General features: G+C 38.6%; 1 protein-coding gene across 1 annotated transcript; it reads left to right on the top strand.

The window, feature by feature from the left end:
- Nucleotides 1–9,654: 9,654 nt before the first annotated feature.
- EQTN (equatorin) lies at nt 9,655–22,394 on the top strand. Its single transcript, XM_032860330.1, has 8 exons — nt 9,655–9,792; nt 10,020–10,130; nt 13,655–13,741; nt 15,717–15,806; nt 17,112–17,162; nt 18,424–18,489; nt 21,278–21,431; nt 21,897–22,394. Exons 1-8 carry the CDS (start codon nt 9,714–9,716, stop codon nt 22,177–22,179), a joined length of 921 nt encoding a protein of 306 aa, XP_032716221.1. The 5' UTR covers nt 9,655–9,713; the 3' UTR covers nt 22,180–22,394.
- Nucleotides 22,395–22,908: the final 514 nt, after the last annotated feature.

Here is a 22,908-nt window from a genome sequence, read left to right as displayed (position 1 = left end):
TCTGTCTATGAGAACCTAGCCCCATCTCTGCTGGAAACCCTACAATACTCCCCTTTTCACTGATCTTAAAAGCTTCAGCTCCCCATTTCTCCTTCCACTCCTGCACCCCAGGCCTCGCTGCTGGGCTTGCACATGCTGGGCACACACTCTCACGGCCTCTGTCCTGAGTGTTCCCCTGCCTGGATGCTCTTCCCCCCATGTAGACTCATGGCCACTTCCTTCTCCCCTTCAAGTTCTAGCTGGACATTGAGGTGGCTGCTGATCGCACCTGCCCCCCAGACTCCCCAGGACTCATGAGCTCCCTTTCTCTGCTCGAATTTCCTTCTCCCATACTGTTTATATACATTATACATATACAGTTTATAAATATATATACATTATATAATTTATATTTGTTTATTAGGTTTTTTATTGTTTCCTATCCATCCCCCACCCCACTAGAATATAAATTTCATATCAGGGATCTCTATCCCTTTCACCTAGAAGAGAGTGTCTAGCACACAGTAGTTGCTTAATAAACCTTTGATGAATGAATGAGTGAATGAATGAATGAATGACTAGATTTACATGGCAGATAAGGTCTGCTATCAAAGAGAAATAAAGAAAAAGCAATATGTAATAATATTAATTTGATGATACGCCAGGAAGTGTACGTTTATTAACTGTATACTTTAGATTACATATACTCTAAGCATTTTATATGGATAATCTCATTTAATGCCCATGACAACCCTGTGAGGTTGGCTTTCCATGTTTATCCCTACAGTCAAGGTTATCCAAGTAATTTGCCCAAAGTTACAAGCCAGGGGATGGAGCTAGGACTTAATGCCCCTCAGGTGTGCTTCAGGGCCCTCACTCAGCCACAGGAGACACCTGCACCCTCTAAGCATTGAGCTCTTCTTCAGATTATCTCCTTCTCTACGGACACAGGCTCTGTGTGATAGAGCAATTCAGCTTTCAGTCTCTTTTTGGTCATTTGTCAGTGTGATTGCATTAGTGCTTCTATGACCAGTCCCACTGAGATCGTAAAGTATTTCTATTCACAAGATGTGAAGCATTCACAAATACAGAGTAGACCCTGAGTCTGACGTGAGCCAGGACAACAAATCTAACAGGAAGGCACCAAGAAGGTCAGAAAGGCTAGTCCACAAAATGTTGAGTGGTGTGAGGCTAAGACCAGAGGCCAGAATGGGGTCTGTGAGTGGGCAGGAGACAGGAAGACCATCTATGAGTCCAGGAGGAATTTTACTTATAGTGGGAACAAGGTGTTCCTATGATCAATTAAAACGGTACCTAAGAAATTTCTAGGTCTGGCTCCCTGCTGCAAAGTGGGGGAAAAAAAAACATGATTTCATTCATCCTTAGGGGAAAACAAGCAGACTTTTAAAAATTAATGAGCACCCAAAACATAGCTTTGACCATAAGAAGTTTGCAGATCTGAAAAAAAAATTTAATTAAATATTCTTAAAATTAAATTTAAAAAATAGAAAAGACGTTTGCAGAACTATCACAGTTAATTTTTGCTGATTTTCTTTCCCTACTAAAGAAATTAACTGGCATTAATTCTTTAGCTCTAATGTAAAATATATGGTTATGTGAATAATTAGAAGTACGTAGCCAAGAGGGTAGAGAGCACTATGTGGCTGTGAGATCTCTGAATGCATATATTCCATGGACTAATTTAGGAATGAGTAGGAATCACATTACATTTGAAAAGCAGCATCCATTCCATTCCACCTGACTCCTTTGAGGTCACCAGAATTACACAAACCATAAATGTTTAGTTCCTGGTTCCTGGGAGATCTTTAATACGTCAGGATGTAGTTCCATCCTGTGTTTTAAGGCTGAATGAAATAAATATGCTGTGAGGAAATGAATGACTTGTACCTTCCCATTCCTAGGACTACATGGACATTGTCCATACAATGATTCAACTACAAAATATACAAGGGGGCAACATGTCAAGAGAGGGGCATGTGTTTTGTTTTTTTTTTGTTTGTTTGTTTGTTTTTTGGTTTTTGGTTTTAAGTGGTAAATCATTAAAGTCACCAACTATTGAACCATGGAAGTTAAAGAAAAGTAATTCAAAAGGTGAGCCCCGTTTCACACTTCTGGCCTTGGCACGAGATACCTACGGTTGTGCAGATAACCTAAGGTATAGTTTTGTTTTTAACCAATTGGCAGGGCATTCTCTGAACTGTGAATTTGCCACAACCCTGTGAGCCTATGGGTTTGAAATAAATACAAAGTGGAAAGTCCACAAAGTCCCTCAGAGTCATAAACCAGTTATTGCCATGTGGTCTCTTTGCATTCAGAAAAAAGATTGTGCTGCCCTGGGCTCATGAGATTTAATTGGAATTTGCATTATCCCTCCTAAGTGACTGCAAAGAGACTCTGTGCTACTTGGATAGAGAAATGTGAGAGGAAAATTCTAAAGCCCCTCCCACATTGCCAAGAAGAAGGGGAAAGAAGTGTGATGGTTTTTACGTGAACCTCTTCTGGTCCTCATAGATGCCCAAGGTGCTGTGTTTGGAAAGAACTGGGAGCTGAGGAGATGGGCGTGCTGAGAGCTTTCAGGGGAATTAGGAAGGCATTTTGAGGGGAGAAGGACTGGGATTTAATCTACTTTGTGCCACGCACAGTTCTTGGACTTGATGTACAGCCTCCAACCCATTCTCACAACCGTTCCTCGAGGGAACCATTGGTGACAACTGTTCCAGATGTGAGACGGAGGACGGCTGCGTGCAGGGCAGCAGGGATGAGCTCTCACAGTCCTCACTCTCACTCAGTGTGAGGCATCGTGCCAACCATTTGAATTGGAATATGTGAATTAATACTCACTGTGAAATAGATACCCTCGTTGTTATTCTCATTTTACAGATGAGGAAACTGAGGTTGAGGAGTAAGCCTCTTATTCAAGGTCATGCAGTTGGCTGGTGGTGGAGCTGGGATTTGAACCCAGGCAGTTGGTCTCCAGAGCCCCTGCTGTTCATCTCTATGTTATAGGCCCCTCTAGTCCTCCTTTTAGATGGCTCACTTGCTATCCTGGTGACAAAGCTGCTTTCACCTCAAGGATCACACAATAATCAGACCTTGAAAAGCCCAGAGGACCCTTGGGAAACTGTGATGAGGAAGTGACACCAGGTGAGACGAATGTTTCTTTCACAGTGTAGAAAGTGTGAGTCTGGGGGCACCTGGGTGGCATAGAGGAAAGCTGTGCTCAGACTCTTCTTAGAAGGTGAGCCTCAAAGCTCGAGAGGTCCCTCTTCCTGCATGTCCGTTCTCTTTGACCTTTGCATTTCTTCAGGCTCTCCTTTGCTTGTGCCCATCACTCTACGGAAGTGAGGGGAGGCCTTTCCCTGTGTCTGGGATCTTCTCTCACCATTCACTTTTCACAAGCTGGAGCCAGAGTGCCCCCTTCCTCGGCTCCCCGCCAAGAATCCTTCAGAGGCAGTCCACTCCCACCAGTACGGACTTCTGTCTTTGGCAAAGCCCAGGGCAGGCTTCTCACAGGTTAGAAAGATGGCCAACAATTCTCTCACACCTTAGATTTCTTTCTTTTTCTTTTTTTTTTTTTTTTTGGTGGGCTAGGAGGTTTAAAATAAAAAAAAAAAAATAGAGGGTGATTAGGGCGCCTGGGAGGCTCAATTGGTTAAGCCAAGCCACTGCCTTCCGCTCTCATGATTCCAGAGTCCTGGGATCGAGTCCCATATCGGGCTTCCCCTGCTCTGCAGGGAACCTGCTTCTCCCTCTCCTTCTGCCTGCCACTCCCCCTGCTTGTGCATCCACGCTTGCTCTCTCTCTCTCTGTCAGGTAAATAAATAAAACCTTTAAAGAAAAAATAGAGGGTGATTTAGCAATGCTACCATATATCATGACCCTTATTTCATAGAAGAAAGGACATTTCAACACAGAAAGAATAGAGAAAATAGATCTAAGAATAAACACCAGGCTGCTACGTTTCCCTAAATCATCTCAAGTTGGCCTTCAGAAGAGCACTAATGTGCTGTTGGAAATTGCTCTATGTTTTGTTCATTTGGTGGCGGTGCTGATGGTTTTCCCTGCAGAGTCCTGAAGGCGCAGAGGCCCCTGATGCCCAGCCCTTCCATACCGGGTCACGCTCCACGTGCTCCGGCTTGCACCTGGAAGAGGACGTCCCCTGGAGAGCAGGCAGACTCTCCAGGACTCTGCTGTGACTTGAAGACAGGACGCCTGTGACCACCCCTGCAGATGAGAGCTAGCACCTGTATGTGTGTGCATATGTGTCCACATACTGCAGGCACAGACACTCGGGCACTCGATAGAGTCTCTGTGTTTGTGCATGGAGACGGCCTGAGGACGGTGACATGCCGGTTCAATGAACACATTGAGTGCCCAGATCTTGACATGTGAATACTAGTCTCTACTTAAAGGAACCAGGAGTTCTTGGAGAAATGGTTAGTTTCAGGGCGGGAGTAGAGAAAATCCAAGATGAGTATGGAACCATGAGCATCAAGAGCTGGGAAAATGTTCATAGGCTTTAAGGTAGAAAGTCCCCTTTTAGGAATTTATCTAAATGAAATATTCATAAATGAGGGAAAAAAATTGAGTCATAAATATGCTCATTACTTCATGGTTTACAATAAGGAAAATTGGAAGCAACCCAAATAACAGTAAGGCAAATGACCAAAACCAGTTATGAATATTCACTAAACTGATGTCCTAGGGGTGGTAAGTTCATGAGGATGCTTATGTTATAATGTTCAGTTACAAACGCAACATCTAGATCCAGTAAGAGTACGAGTCCTAAATGATGTCTGGATCTTCACTGCAGCCTTCTAGAAGAGAAGCCCTTCGGATCTAGCTCATGTATCCCAGCACCTATCGGTGCCTTCAGGTGGAGCTGGCATTCTTGCTTCCTCAAGGTCTTGACTCCTGCTCTCACATACCATCTGTCCTTCAAGGTTTACACCATTTAGCCCTACATTTACCACCTCCAACACATCATCATCTTTAGTCATCTTCCACACCTGCCCTAATTCACTGAAGATTTTGGCACCCCTTTCCCCTGTGCCTCTTGTTCCTCTCATACAGATCTTTGGCCACGCAGATAATGCATCCAACAGCTTGGTTGCTCGGTTTACTTGATGTCCTCATGCCAATGCTCTTCCCCTCTAATCTAATTTAGCGATCTGAAACCATGTCCTTGGACCTCATTACCATACTGCCCTGTTCCAGCTTTGAAATGTTAAACACGGGGTACCCTAGTGGCTCAGTCAGTTTAAGCGTCTGAATCTTGATTTCAGCTCAGGTCATGATCGCAGGGTGCTGAGATTGAGCCCCGAGTTGGGCTCTGTGCTGAACATGGAGCCTCTCTTCATCTCCCCATCAGCCCTGATCGCTCTCTGTCGCTCACTGTCTCTCTCAAAAAAGAGTTTAACTCCCAGACCCCACTGTAAATCTGTTCTTCCACTTTTTTCTTAGCAACCTCAACATTCAATGTTCTGGTGGTTCTGTTCTAATGCATCCAATCTGTTTTCCCAGATGATTGGACAGCCATTAATTAGCAATCTCCTTATGACTTAGGTTAAGTGGAAGTTTTAAAACAGAGGAGGGGAGCTTAGTCATCGGCATAGAAGGAGACCCCTCGGCTCGTCTTGTCCCTAGAACACAGTTAGATATCAATCAAATCATTCCGAAAACCCAAGAAATTGACCTGAAGACTGACAGAACAAACTCCACAACTTGAGGGAGAGAAGAGGTCACATCACAGAAAGCAGGAGGTGCAGAGATGTGGTTTGGAGGAAAAACAGATGGTGGGTGCCGTGGAGGGAAGGAAGCGCTTGTCGCAGAGAAGGGTGTGAGAGAGAGTGGAACACACAGGGGATCACACAAAGAAAATACTTCCCTGGGGCCAGTTGCTGGGAAAACAAGAGGGACTGATTTTCCTGAGTTTTTGCAATCAGCAGGGCTTGAAGCCTGGGGTTAGAAAGGTCAGTGGGCTTGGCTGAGATAGAGCCCTGAGGCTGCTGCCCATCCTGGAGTGAAGGTAGCCAAGCACCCCTGGGGCAGACAGCATGATCTGGGGATCACCTCAGGTGCATGGGGGAGACAGTTTGATCTTTTGGAGCACATCTGCAAGAGGTGGCATGGGCAGACTCCTGTCTCCTAGGACAAAAAAAAGCCAGTGGACGCCATTTCCCTCTGCTACCCCTCAACATAGGTGCAGAGCCCCCTGAGGTAAATAACACAGCACTCACACTGGCTGCCTAAGCTTATACCAAGTCCCACCTCTCTGTGCTCTGCTGGGACTACTTTTCTGGGGCAAGTGTATCTCAGTCCCAGTGTAGCAGGCTCCTTCCCCAGAGGACCAGCAGAAAGCCCTGTATACCTCATTAACTGAACAGAGTTCTGCAAGGGTTCAGTTCTAGTGAAAGTAGCATCAGGTCTCATTTAACAAGCAGACCACAGCGCACCTAGGTAAAACTCCCCACACTCTGACCAAGGTCCAAACACTGCCCATAGCTGGCAAGGGAACCCTCTGCAGACACCTGGCCTGAAGGATAGGGCAGCAAAAACACAGCAGCAGAGTGCATGCAGCGCACACCTGAGAAGTGCAAGGCCTTGGACACTATATGACCTTTTCTTCAGAAAGCCATTACTATCAGGAGCAGAAAACATAGCAGGCTTTTCTAGCACACAGAAGTCAGAGACTTGGAAAAAAATGCCAAGATGGAGGAATTTATCCCAAATGAAAGAACAAGATAAGTTCATGGCCAGAAATCTAATCAAAACCAATGTAAGTAATATGACTGATAGAGAATTTAGAGCAATAATTATAAGGATACTCTCTGGGCTTAGGAAAAGAATGCAAGAATTCAGGGAGGCCCTTATCACAGAGATAAAAGAGTTAAGAAACAGAAATGTCAATCAGTCAGAAATGAAAAATGCAATAACAAAGATTTGAAACAGACTTGATGCAATGAACACAAGGATGGAAGGAGCAGGTGAATAAATTAGTGACCTAGAGGGGCACCTGGGTGGCTCAGTTGTTTAGCATCTGCCTTTGGCTCAGGTCATGATCCTGGTGTCCTGGGATCGAGCCCCGCATCAGGCTCTCTGCTCGGCGGGGAGCCTGCTTTCTCCTCTCTATCTCCACCTGCCTCTCTGCCTACTTGTCTGTCAAATAAATAAATAAAATCTTAAAAAAAAAATTAGTGACCTAGAAGACAAAACAGTAGAAAATAATGAAGCTGAACAGAAGAAAGAAGAGTTATACAATACGAGAATAGACTTAGGGAACTCCATGACTCCATCAAAGGTAATAATATTTGTATCATGGGAGTCTCAGAAGAAGAAGGAGGGGGCATAAAATTTATTTGAGGAAATAATAATTAAACATTTCCCAAATCTGGGGAAGGAAACAGACATCCAGATCCAGGAGGCACAGAGAACCCCCATCAAAATCGACAAAAGCAGGCCAATATCAAGACATATTGTAATTAAATTTGCAAAATATAGTGATAAAGAAAAAAAAAATCCTAAAAACAGCAAGACAAAAGAAGTCCCTAACTTATAAGGGAAAGCCCATAAGGCTGGTTACAGATCATCAACAGAATCTCTGCAAGCCAGAAGAGAATGGCATGATATATTCAACATGCTGACTAGCAAAAATCTGCAGCCAAGAATACTCTATCCAGAAAGGTTATTATTCAAAATGGAAGGAGAGACGGTTTTCCAGACAAACAAAAACTAAAGGAGTTCACCAAACCAACCCTGCAAGAAATATTAAAGGGACTCTTTCTTTATTTTTTTACCCCAGGAAATATTTATTGTACAAAATTTACATTTGTTGTATATAGTGAAAAGCGTAGCAAAACAACATTTTGTTAGCCCATTTCCCTTGAAATTTCTGTGAAAAGTAAAGATTTTTTCCTAATATAGTCTCAGGTAATATAACTTTTGATATAGTTGTTTAACAGTTGTATTGGTAATAAGCATCTTGGGACATAAGTATAAAACTGCAAAAAGATAAAAAAGTACAGGGGGAAGACCACTACCAAAGAGTAATCTCCATGAACCTGGCATTTTCCACTGCGAGGCGGATGCTGTGGGGTCATCCCCTGTATTCATGGTTTGGTTATCTGAAGCCATTCATTAAGATACTTGAGTATTTTAATAAACCTTAATCTTAATCTCATTTACAACTACACCAAAAATGATAAGATAGTTAGAAATAAACCTAACCAAAGAGATAAAAGATCCGTACTCTGAAAACTAATAAACACTGATAGAAATAATAAACACTGAAAGATAGAAGATAGAAATAATGAACACTGAAAGAAATTGAAAACGACATAAAGAAATGGAAAAACATTCTATGCTCATGGATTAGAAGAATAAATATTGTTAGAATATCTAGACTACCCAAAGCAGTCTACACATTCAGGGCAGTCCCTATCAAAATAACAATAGCATTTTTCACAGAGCTAGAACAAACAATTCTAAAATTTGTATGGAATCACAAGAGACCTGGAAAAGCCAAAGTAATGTTGAAAGAGAAAAGCAAAGCTGGAGGCATCACAATTTTGGACTTCAAGCTGTATTACAAAGCTACAGGGATCGAGAAAGTATGGTACTGGCACAAAAATCAATGAAACAGAATAGGAAACACAGAAATGAGCCCATAACTATGTAGTCAATTAATCCTCAACAAAGCAGAAAAGACTATCTAATGGAAAAATACAGTTTCTTCAACAAGCAATGTTGGGAAAAGTGGACAGCAAAAGAGTGAAACTGGACCACTGTCTTATCCCATACACAAAATTAGATTCAAAATGTATTAAAGACCTGAATGTAAGACAGGAAACCATCAAAATCCTAGAGGAGAACACAGGCAGTAACCTCTTTGACCTTGGCCATAGCAACATTTTACTGGATATGTCTCCCGAGGCAAGGAAAACAAAAGCAAAAATTAACTTTGGGAGTTCATCAAAATAAAAAGCTTCCACACAGCAAAGGAAATAATCAATGAAACTAAAAGGCAACCTATGAAATAGAAAAAGATATTTGCAAATGACATATCTAAAATCTATAAAGAACTTTTCAAACTCAGCACCCCAAACCAAATAATTCAGTTAAGAAATGGACAGAACACATGAATAGACATTTTTCCAAAGAAGACATAGAAATAGCTAACAGACACAAGATGCCCAACATCATTCATCAACAGGGTAAAGATGAGTTTCACAACACCTTTATTGAGGAATTATATAGTTAAGGCAGCCGATGAACCAGAACTTGCAGGGTACTTGGATTGAATCTAGGGATCTCTGATTACTTTTTAACAGATGCTTTCTTGCAGTTTTTCAAAAGAACATACAATATTGTAATGCTTTGAAAACCAAAACTTCTGTTCTCACTTTGCTATCAACAATATTAGTGGTTCTTTAAAACCCGATGACTAATAATTCACATTATTTCATGCAAATGTATTTCCTAATTTTCAAAGAAAATCTTATAATGGTTAATTTTTAAGAACTAGAAACCATCAGAGTATCAAAGATAAAATCAACGTCAGATTGAGTCACAAACCTTTTGGAAATCCAAGCCCAGCATTCTCACCTCCATTTGGCAGTGACATCATAATGTCTTAGCTAGTTACAGGATCTGCTGGGCAACAGAAACTCTTGAGGAGAAGCAGGAGATTACTGGATAAATCAATCATTTTCCCTATGAATTTTATATTGTTTATTTTTGTATCTGGGGTTTTTTCCTTACAGGACCCCAATACAACTAACCATGGTGGTGCTGGTGAGTAAGCATTTAAAGGTTTTACAGAAAGAGCAGATGAGAAAGATGACCCATTATCCTAGAAAACTGGTATGTGACAGTTTTCTATAGGATGGTACAAAGTTTATTATTGGACATATGGCATAATTTACATATTAAATCTCTGCCTCAAATCCTTTGTAGAAAAATGTAGTTGAAAGAAAAGAAAGTAGTAAAAGAACTGAACTTATTTCTTATGAATTTTGCAGATGAGATGTGGGCACCTGACGCTATAAAAGAATATAAACCAGGACCGGAAATTAAGGAGAATACTCCTGCTAATGAGAAAAATGGGAATTATTATAAAGATATAAAACAATGTAAGTCTTTAAAGTTAATAGCAACACATACAGAAAAGCTGGTGTTATACTGGTTTGATTTAACATTTTAAAAAACTCTAATTTTATTTCCTACTTCCTAAATTCTTATTTACTGCATAAATGTTTCAGTGCATTAAATGAAATCCTCATTTTCTACAGCTTTTTTTAAGATTTTATTTATTCATTTGACAGACAGAGATCACAAGTAGGCAGAGAGAGAAGAAGGGAAGCAGGCTCCCCACTGAGTAGAGAGCCCGACGTGGGGCTTGATCCCGGATCCCTGAGATCATGACCTGAGCCGAAGGCAGAGGCTTTAACCCACTGAGCCACCCAGGCTTTTTTTTCCATAAGATGTTATGAAGTTTAACAAGGTTCTTTTGATAATTTCCCATAAATAACACAGTTCATCATGTAATTACGGTGATTTGAAATTGATCTAATTCTATGGTGAGTCAACCAAAATTTATTTGGAGGTGGGTATCATTTTCCTAAGGCTGCTGAAACAAATTACGACAAACTTGGTGGCTCAAAGCAACAGAAATTTATTCTCTCACAGTTCTGGAAATCAGAAATCCAAAATCAAAGTTTTGATCATGCCATGCTCTCTACAAAGCCTCTAGAGGTGAATCAGTTCTTGCTTCCTCCAGCTTCTGGTAGCCCCAGGCCTTCCTTGGCTTGTAGCACAATTCTAGTCTCTGTCTCCATCTTCACATGGCATTCTTGCTGTGCCTCTGTGTCCATTTCTCTCTTCTTATAAGGACAGCATTCATATCAGATTAGGAGCCCACCTTTCACTCCTGTGATTCCATCGTGACTAATTATATCTTCAATGACCCTATTTCAAAATTAGGTTGCATTCTGAGATTCTGGGGGTTAGGACTTCAACATGTCTTTTTGGGGGGAGGGACACAAAATTCAACCCATAACAAGATGACTTTAAGATGTCCGAAATTTCCATCAAACTTCAGTTTAGTCATCATTACTCATATGGGCTTTCTTTCTGTGCCCTTATAAGGTCCTCCACTCAAAAGAAACTCTTGTGAAAATAAAAAATTAAGATTAAATCTAGTTGTGTTGGGATCCTTATAAACATTAATCAAAGGAAAAATAGGAATACAATCAAGATATTTACATATATATTCATGCACATATATATATACACTCAAGTACTTTGACAATAATAACATATAAGTTGTATTTCTACTTTCTCTTTGGTGAATCTATGTCCTTCCTTTGTAGGTAAAAAAAACCCACCTGATTCTCAGAGAGGTCAATTGCCAGATTTCACACTACCAAAGCCAGAGTCAGGAGTGTTATCTAATGTATCTATCACTGGGCTTCTGCCTAGGGTGTACAAATGGTGCAATCATTTCCTTTTCAGTCATTTCCTTTTAAAGCAGGTGCCTCTACTTTAAAATATCCAGAGGGTAAATAAACTAAGAGCCTGATGATTCCTTTGATTAGAGAAAAAAGTCTTTTTTACACACACAATATATACAAAACATAAATGAAATCTCCCTAAGAAATTGTGTTATGACTTACTTTTCTCATTTAACAACTCTGAAGCTCTTTTCACATCTGCCTCATTATTTTTGGTGGATGCCTAGTATTCCATAAAATGATGTCCCATAATTTATCTACTAGCATTTAAAGAATTGGATTACATGCAGTTTTTCCCTTTTATATTTTTCTCATGTACAGTTAGGTGTATCTCTCTTTGGATAGATATCAAGTACTGGGCATTGCTGAATAAAGAGTAAATCTTTAAAAATATTGATACCAGGGGTGCCCGGGTGGCTCAGTTGGTTAAGCGGCTGCCTTTGGCTTGGGTCATGATTCCAGGGTCTTGGGATCAAGCCCCGCATCGGGCTCCCTGCTCAGCAGAGAGCCTGCTTCTCTCTCTCCCCCTCTCCCTGCTGCTCTGCTTACTTGTGCTCTCTCTCTAGCTCTCTGTCAAATAAACAAATAAAATATTTTAAGAAAAAATTGATACCAGCAAATTGCCCTCCAAAAAGCATCTACTGATTTAGGTCCTCTGAGAATGCCCCACAAGCTCACCCACAATAAATATTGTTAATCATATTTTGTGACTGTAAGTGAGAAATTTCCATTACTCTTTTCATTTGCATTCTGATTACTTATGAAGTTGGGTATTTTTCTATATATTTATGGGTATTTTTATTTCTACTTCTGTGATTTGCCTATTCATATCATGGCCCACTTTTTTATCAGGCTATATTTTCATTTATTTGCAGCAGCTCTTTCTATGTTCAATATATTAATCCTTTTCCTATAGTAAAAGTTAACAAGTATTTCCCCCACCAGGCTGTTGCTTATTTTTAAACCTGTCTAGGTACCTTAATCATAGAGAAAAATTGTAATTTTCTAAAATCAGTTGTTGATTAATTTTTTAATAATTTCTGCATTTTATATTTTGGTTAGATAGGTCTTATTCAATTGAAGAAATTAAATTGTTTTCCTATTTTTTCAAATAATCTCATTTTTGTTTTTAACTCTTAGGTCTCAAATCATTATCTTTGTATATGTCATAAATATACGCACAAAACTTTATATTTTTCAAGGAGGTTCGCCAAATGTCTAACACCAATTCCCTACTCATGTAAAACCCATTTAATATAATCTAAATTCTCACTTGAAATTGGATTAGTTGTAACCTTTTTATTGTTTCTTCGATCTGTTTTCCCCTGTAAAAATACCAAAATGTTTTAATTTTTATAGTTTCGTGACTCATAACATGCATGTTGGGCTTTGGTTTTGTTTTGTGATATTTCCCCATAAATCTAGCTCAGAAATTCTTCAAAAATCAAAATACATTAATGACGCTGTTTGTGTGTGCATACACATGCCTGAATGGTAGGATGATTGAATATATATGTATGTGCTAAACACACATATACATTCATGTATGTATAAAATTTTCTGTCATTTCATGAGATTTTAAGAAAAACGAGACATGTATATGTCAATATATCAGACTGCCATCTTGATCCAATTTACTTTGACTCTGGTTGAGTGGATATATCCATTAGTTTTGAATTATAACCAACCCTCAGTAATTTATTCTCAGAATGTTATTTAACACAAGGGTACCAATTTGGCTTTTTCTCCATGAATTTTATGTTTATCTTATTTATTAATTATTTTTTAAGATTTTATTTATCCATTTGACACAGAGAAAGCACAAGCAGTGGGAGCAGCAGAGCGAGAAGGAGAAGCGGACTCCCCACTGAACAAGGAGCCCAACATAAGGCTTCATTCCATGACCTGAGCTGAAGGCAGATAGACGCTTAACTGAATGAGCCACCCAGGCACCCCATGAATTTTATTTTTAAACCCTTCCTCATTTCCTTAATTTGTAGCTAAAGAATTGTCTCAAATACTTTATTATTCTTTTCTCAGAATCAGTGCCTATGTTTTAAGAAAAAAAATTAGATAAGGAAAAATTTAAAGGAACAAGGAGGAACTGAGTTAGTTGCTGAAAACATTTGATCTTGTATTTTTAGATGTGTTCACAACGCAAAATCCAAATGGCAGCCAGTCTGAAATATCCGTGAGAGCAACAACTGATTTGCAATTTGCTCTTAAAAACTGTAAGTACTGAGAGTACTGAAAGTCACTGTCACAAATATGAAAGGCCCTTAAAGCAAGATTTCCAAACAGCGCTAGAGTGTATCAAGTAAGAAAAAGGTCTTAGTTGATCTCGTGTCAGGGAATCTTAGTTCCTAAAAAAGGAGACTGACTCCATGTCCCTTGCTGTAATAAAGTCAGAAGTCAAGGAGGTTCTTACATACCTTAGCCTCATATTTTTGGTTTGAAAAGAAAAGTAATGACTAGATTTAGGGCTCTAGAGAATTGTATGTTTTCTTAAACCCACATTTTTATTCCTTTCTACTTATACCTTCAACTTCAAATGTTCTTATTTCCTTTTTGCATCTTTCCATCAAGTGTAATTAATTTGATAGATAAAACTGTTGCCAGCATGTGACTTCAGAGGCCACTAAAAGTCTTCAAAGGATATATCCATATCTTGCACCATGAAGTATCAACAGCTCATATCTACAAAACACATTAGCATAAAACAGAAGACAAGGAAAAGAGGATAGAATTAAATAGGGAAGAGAGAATGTTTCTGGCTCGAGCAGCTTCAATATTGAGAAAAGCCAGACTCTGTAATACCTAATTATTAATAAAGTAATTTGACAATAATGGAATATTTTGAGTAATTCTAAACCTTGGGACATGAATGAGAGGGATATTTCAAGGGCATACGTTAATTAAGCAAATCACTCATGGGAATTTTGCTTGTACACTGCAAACATCATTTTGAGTTGTTTGGGACAAGAAACAGAGAGGTCTTCAACAGACCGGGTAGCTCAAATTCCCTTAGGAGATGGATTATTGAAGACCATAGGACCCATGGAAGAAATTCTAAAACCCTAATTTCTATTCCCACAATTCAGGTCCTCAAAGTATTGTCAAAGAAACTTGGATTGGAATAAGAAATTGCTGCCATTTTAAATGGGGGCTCTGACAGAAAAAAATAATACTAACATGGTTGGGACATTCTAGAGGAGCAAGCCCCTCAATCAAGGAGATGGAATTCTCCAGAACAATTTTGACTAACAATTCTTTTAGTGCCCAGAACTGTGAGGGCAAAGGGAAAATCCACACACTTTTCTCTAAGTATAAGGGATGCATGGCATAGTTGAAGGATTACTTATGAATTTTGTTGGTGTCCTGCTTGAATTATGTCAACTCTGGTAACAGACTCTTTCTCATAACTTTCTTGCCAATAATTCTGTCGTGGTGCTGTTGGTAGGCTCAGTCTCAATTCATTCTGCCTCTCTGTAGAGCTTCTTTTATAGTGAGATTGCCTGTACTTCATGTGGAACTTAACTGACTTCCCTATTAAACAAAATTAAAGGAAATGGCCACCATGGGGATGTGTGTGGAAAATGTCCCCCAGTCACAATTGTTCCCAAATACACTCTTACTGACATTCCTCCAGAAGATGGACACATTATAGATGGAGATATATACTAAATTAGGCCTGAAAATCCTTGATTTGTAGCCCCAAATTGTTGTACCCAAGACTCTGTTTTGAGTAGTTCACATGCAGATGTTTCTGATTTACAAGGATACTGATGCGCCTTCCTCTTCTGTGTCCTAACTCTGACTGGCCACCAAGCTCTCCAGGGCTGATAGGATCACTTCAAGTCCTGTCAAGGGAAACATCTGAACCCAGTGTTCTCATCCAATACATCTCTTTTACCTCTAAAGGAAGCTTATAGCCACCACCACACCATCCCCCACCCTTGTCCCTGTTTTTCCTCTCTCTTACAAATTATAGGTGTATTAATCCCTTCTCAGGCATCCCATTATCCCAAAACTTTGTTCTTCAATGCCTTCTTCTTTCCCCTCCTTTATGATATCTCAGGAAAATGTCAACATCTTTCTCTTTTTTTTTTCCCTTTTCTTTGTTCCATTTTTTAGCTTAAAAAAATGCCTAATCACAGATGCTGTCAATATTTGTATATGCTGATAATCTGTTATCCCTTTTCACAGATAAACTCGTCAATGAAACAACTGTGTCACCTATTGGAAAAGGCACCAGTGAAGAATTTCCAGCAGAACCCTCTGGAAAAAACAATCAAAGTATTAAAGTTTTGAAACTGTAGTCATACTTGGAGCATATCATTATATGATCTAAATTATGTTTCACTACTCTGGGTACTTCATATAGTAATAGCATGTTTAAAGAATTTTTACAGCTACAATTTAAAGTCACTCTAAAATCTTTTAAACAGCAAAAATCTGAGTCAATTTTTAGATTTGTTTGACAAGGAATAGGATGTGAGCTCTTTTTAAAATGAAATTTATTTTAATAAAATGTATTATATTTATATTTATAATAGATATATAAGTATATTTTAATACATTTTAATAATGTAAAATTTCTATCTGCTCGAGGAATAAATTTATCTCTAATTAAAATCAATTTTTAGTATTTCCTGAAATTTTTGGGGAGGGGTTGGTAGTGACAAGTTTCAAAATCAAAATCATTATTTTACTTTCATGCCAAGAATATTGTTCCTTATAAAATAATTATATAACCATATCAACCCAGGATGGCTGTCCTCTAAGGGCTTGGGATGAGTGGTCTAATTGAAGATAATGGACCTGTCATTACATGAAGCATCCAAGTATGTTTCTCATATGGTTACTGTGAATTAGTTTGCATCTTTAACACTTCTAAAACAAATAAAAATCTTAGTCACTTTTTTTTTGATATATATAAAAATAGACATCTCATCATCCTAGTGGTGTTCCTTTCTAAAATATCTTTAGTAATTTACTATTAAGCTTGGGTAATGTTCTAATTTATTTTATTTTAGTTTATTTTTTTATGTTCCAATTTCTTAACCAGGCATTTAAATCTGAAAATAATCTGACTATTGAGAAATGTTCAGGTTTCATTTCCAGTCACATTCCCCATCCATATTCTTCAATCTATCTGAGGCTCTCAGAACTCACCAAATCTGCTCATGACTCAGTGGAATGATCTCACTCTTGCCTTGTTTGCCTGGCAAACAATTTCTAGTCCTCTAGGCCTATACTGAGCACCATCTCCATTTCGAAGGGCTTCTGGCCTTTGCAACTGGAGTTAGGGCTCTCTGTGCATCCCATTTGTGCGTTTCTGTTGAACCCCCGTTATCCTGCATCCTAATTAACAGTGATTCTTGTCTGCCTCCCAAACTAAGAGTGTGTTCCGTCAGCATAAGGCCTGTGTCTTCTTCATTTCTTAACTTTAATGCCAACCACAGCATCTGGCACACGGTAGGAGCTCAAGGTATAACTGTTACATGACTAAACTAACAAGTGAATAAATGCTCTATCACAAATTTACTAAACTGAACTTACCTTACTTAGTTATCTTGTTCTATTTTGTTTTTTAAACAGGACTAACCAAGGGTCCAAATGAACCTGCATTTTGGACAATGTTAGCTAAAGGTAAACTCATAGTAGTTAGGTAGCTGGGGAAATGTTTTGGTTTTCTAAAGTCTTACATAAGAAAGCCAAGGTCAGTGTAAATAGTTCTAATATTAAGAATAAGTCAACATTTTGCTGCCATTATCACGTGTAATAACAAATGCAAAACAAACCCACAAAATTGATTGTGTCTCACACTTTCTGATTTCTCTCCCCAAAGCTTACTCTCCTATAAATGTTGCACTTTTGTCATTCAGTTTATTTGTGATTAAAAATTTTCAATAAGGCTCTCCCTCAATGTAGTCCATTTTTGTGTTTGGAGCAGTACGCATGTAAGCACATGGAGATCTCTGAATAAATGCAAAATATGTAGTAAAACATATGCATGTAGAAAGTAATGCATGTATCATAAACATATAAGCATATGTTTATGTATTACATATGCTTACATATGTAAATGTAATGTGCATGCCTTACAAATGCACATTTATGTAGATGCACACATGTATAATGTAATTCATGTAGCACACACACATAGATGCACACACTGTAAACACGAAATATATACCAAAATCAGTTGAGTCTCATTATTTGCAGATTTTGTGTTTGTGAATTTACCTACGTCTAAAATATATGTGTAACCCCCCAAATCACTTTCATGGTCATTTGCAGACATGCACAGAGCAGCAAAAATTTTAATTGCCTGACCCTCATGTGCCCAACGGAGGCAGAACAAGGAACACCCTGTCTTCCTTTCGCAGCTCTTACACTGTAATTAAGTGTCCTTTTTGTTGTCTATTTAGTGCTACGTGTTTTGCATTTGTACGCTTTTGGTCGGTAATTTTGCTAATGAACGTGGCCCCCAAGTGTAGTATTAAGATGCTGGGCAGTGTTCCTGGAGAAGGCGGTGATATAACTTATGGAGAAAATATGTGTCAGATAAACTTTGTTTAGGCTTGAGTGATCATGCAGTTAATCATGAATTCAGTGTTAATAAATCAGCAATATATATTAAATAAAGTACGTTTAAACAGAAACACACATTAAAAAGTTATGTATTGATTGGTTGATGAAGACGTTGTGGCCAGAGGTTCTCAGGGACCTAAGCTTGCATTTCCCCCAGGACCAACAATTCAGTCTTCACCAAGTCAGTGTTCCCATGACTTTATGGAGCATAACTGTCATAAATAATGAGAATACACTCTCTATATTAAACACACACACACAATAATTTTCATAAGTGAGTTTTGTTTACCATAACACCACTTTATTGTCTTAACAGCTTTAAATGCAACACCAACAGCTGAGGAGATTGAAGAAAGAGATCAATTATTTCGCCCAATTCCAAGTAAGAACAAAATACTTCAGTTAAATGGCATAAGTGCCGGCACACGTTTCAGTGTGTGATTTAACTGCATGGAGATACTGTTTTCCCTAGTAACGTGGAATGTATGTAAAAGGGTAGCGTGGTAGCTAACGTTATCTCAGAGAGGGCATGTGCTGTTTTAAAGAGCGATGGTCCCTAAGCATTATTCTCCAGTCGCCATATATGCAGAGGTATGTTTTCATTTTCCAGTTTTGTGACTTCTGTTCCTGAAACAGAGAAACCAGAGGAGTAGGCAAGTAAATGATACCTAGAACTCAGTGTTTTTAATTGATAGACTCTGTTTTCTGAGCAGTTTTAGGATTATAGAATAAAATGAGCAGAAAGTACAGAGTTCTCCTATATTCCCCCAACTTGGTTTCTCCTATCATTCTCAGCTTGCATTTAGTTTGGTACAGGTTTTACGATGGATGAGCTAACATCAATGTTAGTATTAATTAAAGTGCGTAGTTTACATTAGAGTCCACTCCCTGTGTTGCACAGGTCTGTACATTTTGACAACTGCATAATCTTGTGTCTACCAACACGATCATAGAATCATTTCACTGCACTAAAAATCTCTTCTGCTCCACCAGCCGCCCCTTTGTCCTTAAATCCGTGGCAACCACTGATCCTTCCACCACCACCATAGTTTTGCCTTTTCCAGAATGTTATATAGTTGGGAACATAAAGTACATAGACTCAGCCTGGTTTCTTTTGCTCAGTAATATGCATTTAAGAGTCCTCTAAGTATTTTCGTGACCTGATGGCTCATTTCTTTTTATCACTGAATAACATTTCCTGTGTGGATATACCAATGTATCCATTCACCTACTGAAGGACATCTTGATTACTTCCAATTTTTGGCAATAACGAATAAAGCTGCTATAAACATTGATGTGTAGGTCTTTGTGTGGACCTAAGTTTCAACTCTTCTCGGTAAATATCAGGAATTGTGATAGCTGGATTGTGTGGTAAAACTATGTTTAGCTTTGTAAGAAATTACCAAACTAACTTCTAAAGTGGCGGTACCATTTTGTATTTCCACCAGCAATGAATGAGAGAATTCCTACTGCTGAGTGCAGTGTTTTATTTGGTTTTGTTTGTGATTTTCATGCATGCATTAGTTATATTTATGTGAATAAAAGAATTGATTTCAATATAAAATGTCATGAAAAGACAATATATTAATTTCCCCCAAACCTCTGTCCTATAAATAAACTATTGGGGAAAAAACAGCATCTGATGATACATCTAAGGCCTGACATCTCTATTCTGCATTGGATTATTTTGACACCTACAACCATTTGCCTTGCAGGGTTTTAAAAATATCGTGTGAGGCTTTGTTTAGAAAAGTTACATATAGGAATGACTAATGCTGTGTTACTTTAGAAATATTTTGTCTTTCCAAGTAATTAAATTGAACATGATTAATTTTTGTCATGTATGGAGCACATATTACACATGCCAGGTGTTTTATATACATTATTATGTCAGTCCTCCACAAAGTTGGGATTATCCCCATTTTACAGATGAAGGAACTGAGGCTTAGAAAAACTGCCCAAGGTTGTAATTAGCTTTCCCATCATTTCCAGTGGTGGGGAATTCCAAACCTTCTCTAGTTTAGACTATCACCTTGAAAAACAAAATGTACTACAAGCTCACCTCTACAAAAACCCTTTGAAGGAGTAGCAGAGCAATTCAAGAGCACAGCCCCTCCTAACATAATGTGATTATTCCCCAAAGAATCTGCCTCAAAGTCAACAATAACTGACAGCTGTATCCATTTCACTCTTCATGGTCTAAGATTGCACTTTGACAATTATGGAATCAGGGAATACACACATGCAAGCTCGCCACTGCTTATCACCAAAACACCATAACCTAGAAAATAATGAAAACTTTGGAACTTTTGGATGGGAGAAATTTGGGGCAAGAGAGAAAAATCAACATGGTTATTTCAAGTCACCATCAAATAAATGTCTATTAAGTGAGACATAAATTCAGGAAAATGCAAAGTGTGGCAGTAAAGATGTATTTTCATTAATAGATTTAGTAAAAAGACCTTCGACATCTCTGGATCTGGACATGATTTTTTATTATCTAACTTACTTTAGAAGTTTAAAAAAATTTTTTAGCTTTATTTAAGTTTTATTTATTTAATATTAAGTTTTAGTTTTATTATCTAACTTTTTTAACATCAACTATACTAGGTGTGGTCTCAGTAACAGAATGACAAATGCAGTTCTTAAATTTCATGGAGAAAGCATCCGGTACACCATCCTTTTAGCATCAAAGTCAATGCGGGCCCCAACAGTAAAAGGGTATCTTTCTCTTCTGAAGGACGAGGCCCTGGTGTGTAAGTTCATCACATTTTTTAATAGTCATCTCTTGTGTCTTGAAATGGTCTTTATCAGTCAGGGAGGAAGATTGCTATAGACATATTTGAGCATCTGGTAACCTGGGTTTGAAACCAGATTTTGCCCTTCATTCGTTATGTGAGATGGGCGAATTCATAAACTTCTCTGATCCTGTGAAATGGAGCTAAGAACAGCTCCCCCAGGACGACTGTGGCAGTTCAACAAAACAAGCGAAGAGTACTTTGCCCTAGGGAGTAGCCCATAGTCGTCTTTGCGTTGCATAAGTGAGGGTGCACAGTGATACCCTGGATGGTGAAGGCTGCTCTTCAGTTGCTTTGCTCTCTTTACTCATCCAGGAAGACATGCTGGAAACAGGCACTCTTTTCCATTGCATTTTCTTTCTTTCCTCTCAGAGTCTGATTTGAATGCCACAAGTGAAGACACCCTGACCAAGCTACAGGAAATCAAGTTAAAATTAATGCTGGGCATCTCGTTGATGACCCTCTTCCTTTTTGTTATCCTCTTGGCAGTCTGTAGTGCCATGCTGTACAAAGTGAAGACAATTAAGTAAGTCTGCAGACCTCTGGAGTCTTTGGAACGTGCACGATATGAAGCTGTCACCCTCTCTCTTTAGCAAATTGTTCAGGAAATGTGGCTCCCAAATGTATCTATAAGATTTCACATTAAGCTCCAGTTCCCCTATTTAGAAAGAAGCATGGGGCTGTCTGGAGAATTTTCCCCCAGTGTATTAGTCATCTAGAGATAAAAGTAATATTAGTCGATTGGAAAGGTTATAGAGAATCTAGATATGCATTCTTTTTTGCTAGCCTTGGATCAAAAGGGCTATGAACTCTGTTCTAAACAGCACATTTGCTTAAGGTCTAACATTTTTCGTTTATTTATATGGTGTTATACAAAGTAATTGGACAGAATTAATGTGTTATTTCAATTTTTGTGATGCTTTTCTAAATTGAGTTGAGCTGCAAATGTATGTAATGAAAAATAATTCTCGATACATGTTTTCTGTTTCAGTTATAAAAGTAGATGTCAGACTGAATACACCGTCAACCCAGAGCTGGCAACTCTCTCTTATTTTCATCCATCAGAAGGCATATCAGACACATCTTTCTCTAAGAGTGCTGAGAGCAGCACGTTTTGGGGCACCACTTCTCCAGAACTGAAAAAAACAGACACAGTGTCAAAATCTAGAACAACGGACATTGTTTCCACAGCCTCAGATGATACAGGCGGGAATGAGGAGTCAGATTTAATTCAGAGTGAGGAGCCAAGTGAAGAAACACCCACTGATGAATAGATGTTAAGTTTTTGTCAGAAAAGAAGTTTCTTTGTGATTTCACTAATGTCATGATTTGGAAACTCTGCTGAGAAACTTAAATTTTCTGGTGTCTGAAAAGGAGGGCATATTCAATAAAATTATCTCAGCCATAAAAATTATACAATGGAAAAAAATACAAGAAAATAATTTAAGGTGTGGAAAACTCATCCAGTAAAAATAATCCTGGACAGTGACTTATGAAATGTATTTACTCTAGGCTGGTTAGCTTTAAAATGAAGACATTTAGATATCGATCTTATCTGGGGACATTTGGGGAACTTTCATCATAATCACCACTACCTATATCCCTCCCCCTCACCAAAGCAAAAAGAACACACTTGTTTGTGTTTTACTGCTGCAACAGTTGGGCCCTATGAAGAAATGAAACTAAATTAGTACTAGAGACTCCTAGCATTCTTTTTAATTTTTACCACTTTAAAATTTTTATTAAATTCTATTAATATAGTGTATCATTAGTTTCAGAGGTAGAGTTCAGTGATTCATCAGTCTCCCATGATACCCAGGACACATTACATGCCCTCCTTAGTGCCCAGCAGCCACTTTCCCATCCCCCCACCCACCCTTCAGCAACCCTCAGTTTGTTTCCTATAGTTAAGAGTCACTTATGGTTTTTCTCCCTCTCTGGTTTTGTCTTATTTTTTTTCTCCCTTCCCTGTGATCCAGTGTTTTTTTAAAATTCCACATATG

The sequence above is a fragment of the Lontra canadensis genome, unplaced genomic scaffold (genome assembly GCF_010015895.1).
Source record: "Lontra canadensis isolate GAN:19392208 unplaced genomic scaffold, GSC_riverotter_1.0 scaffold19, whole genome shotgun sequence".
NCBI lineage: Eukaryota > Metazoa > Chordata > Mammalia > Carnivora > Mustelidae > Lontra > Lontra canadensis.
This window is presented reverse-complemented; position numbering and strand designations above follow the sequence as displayed.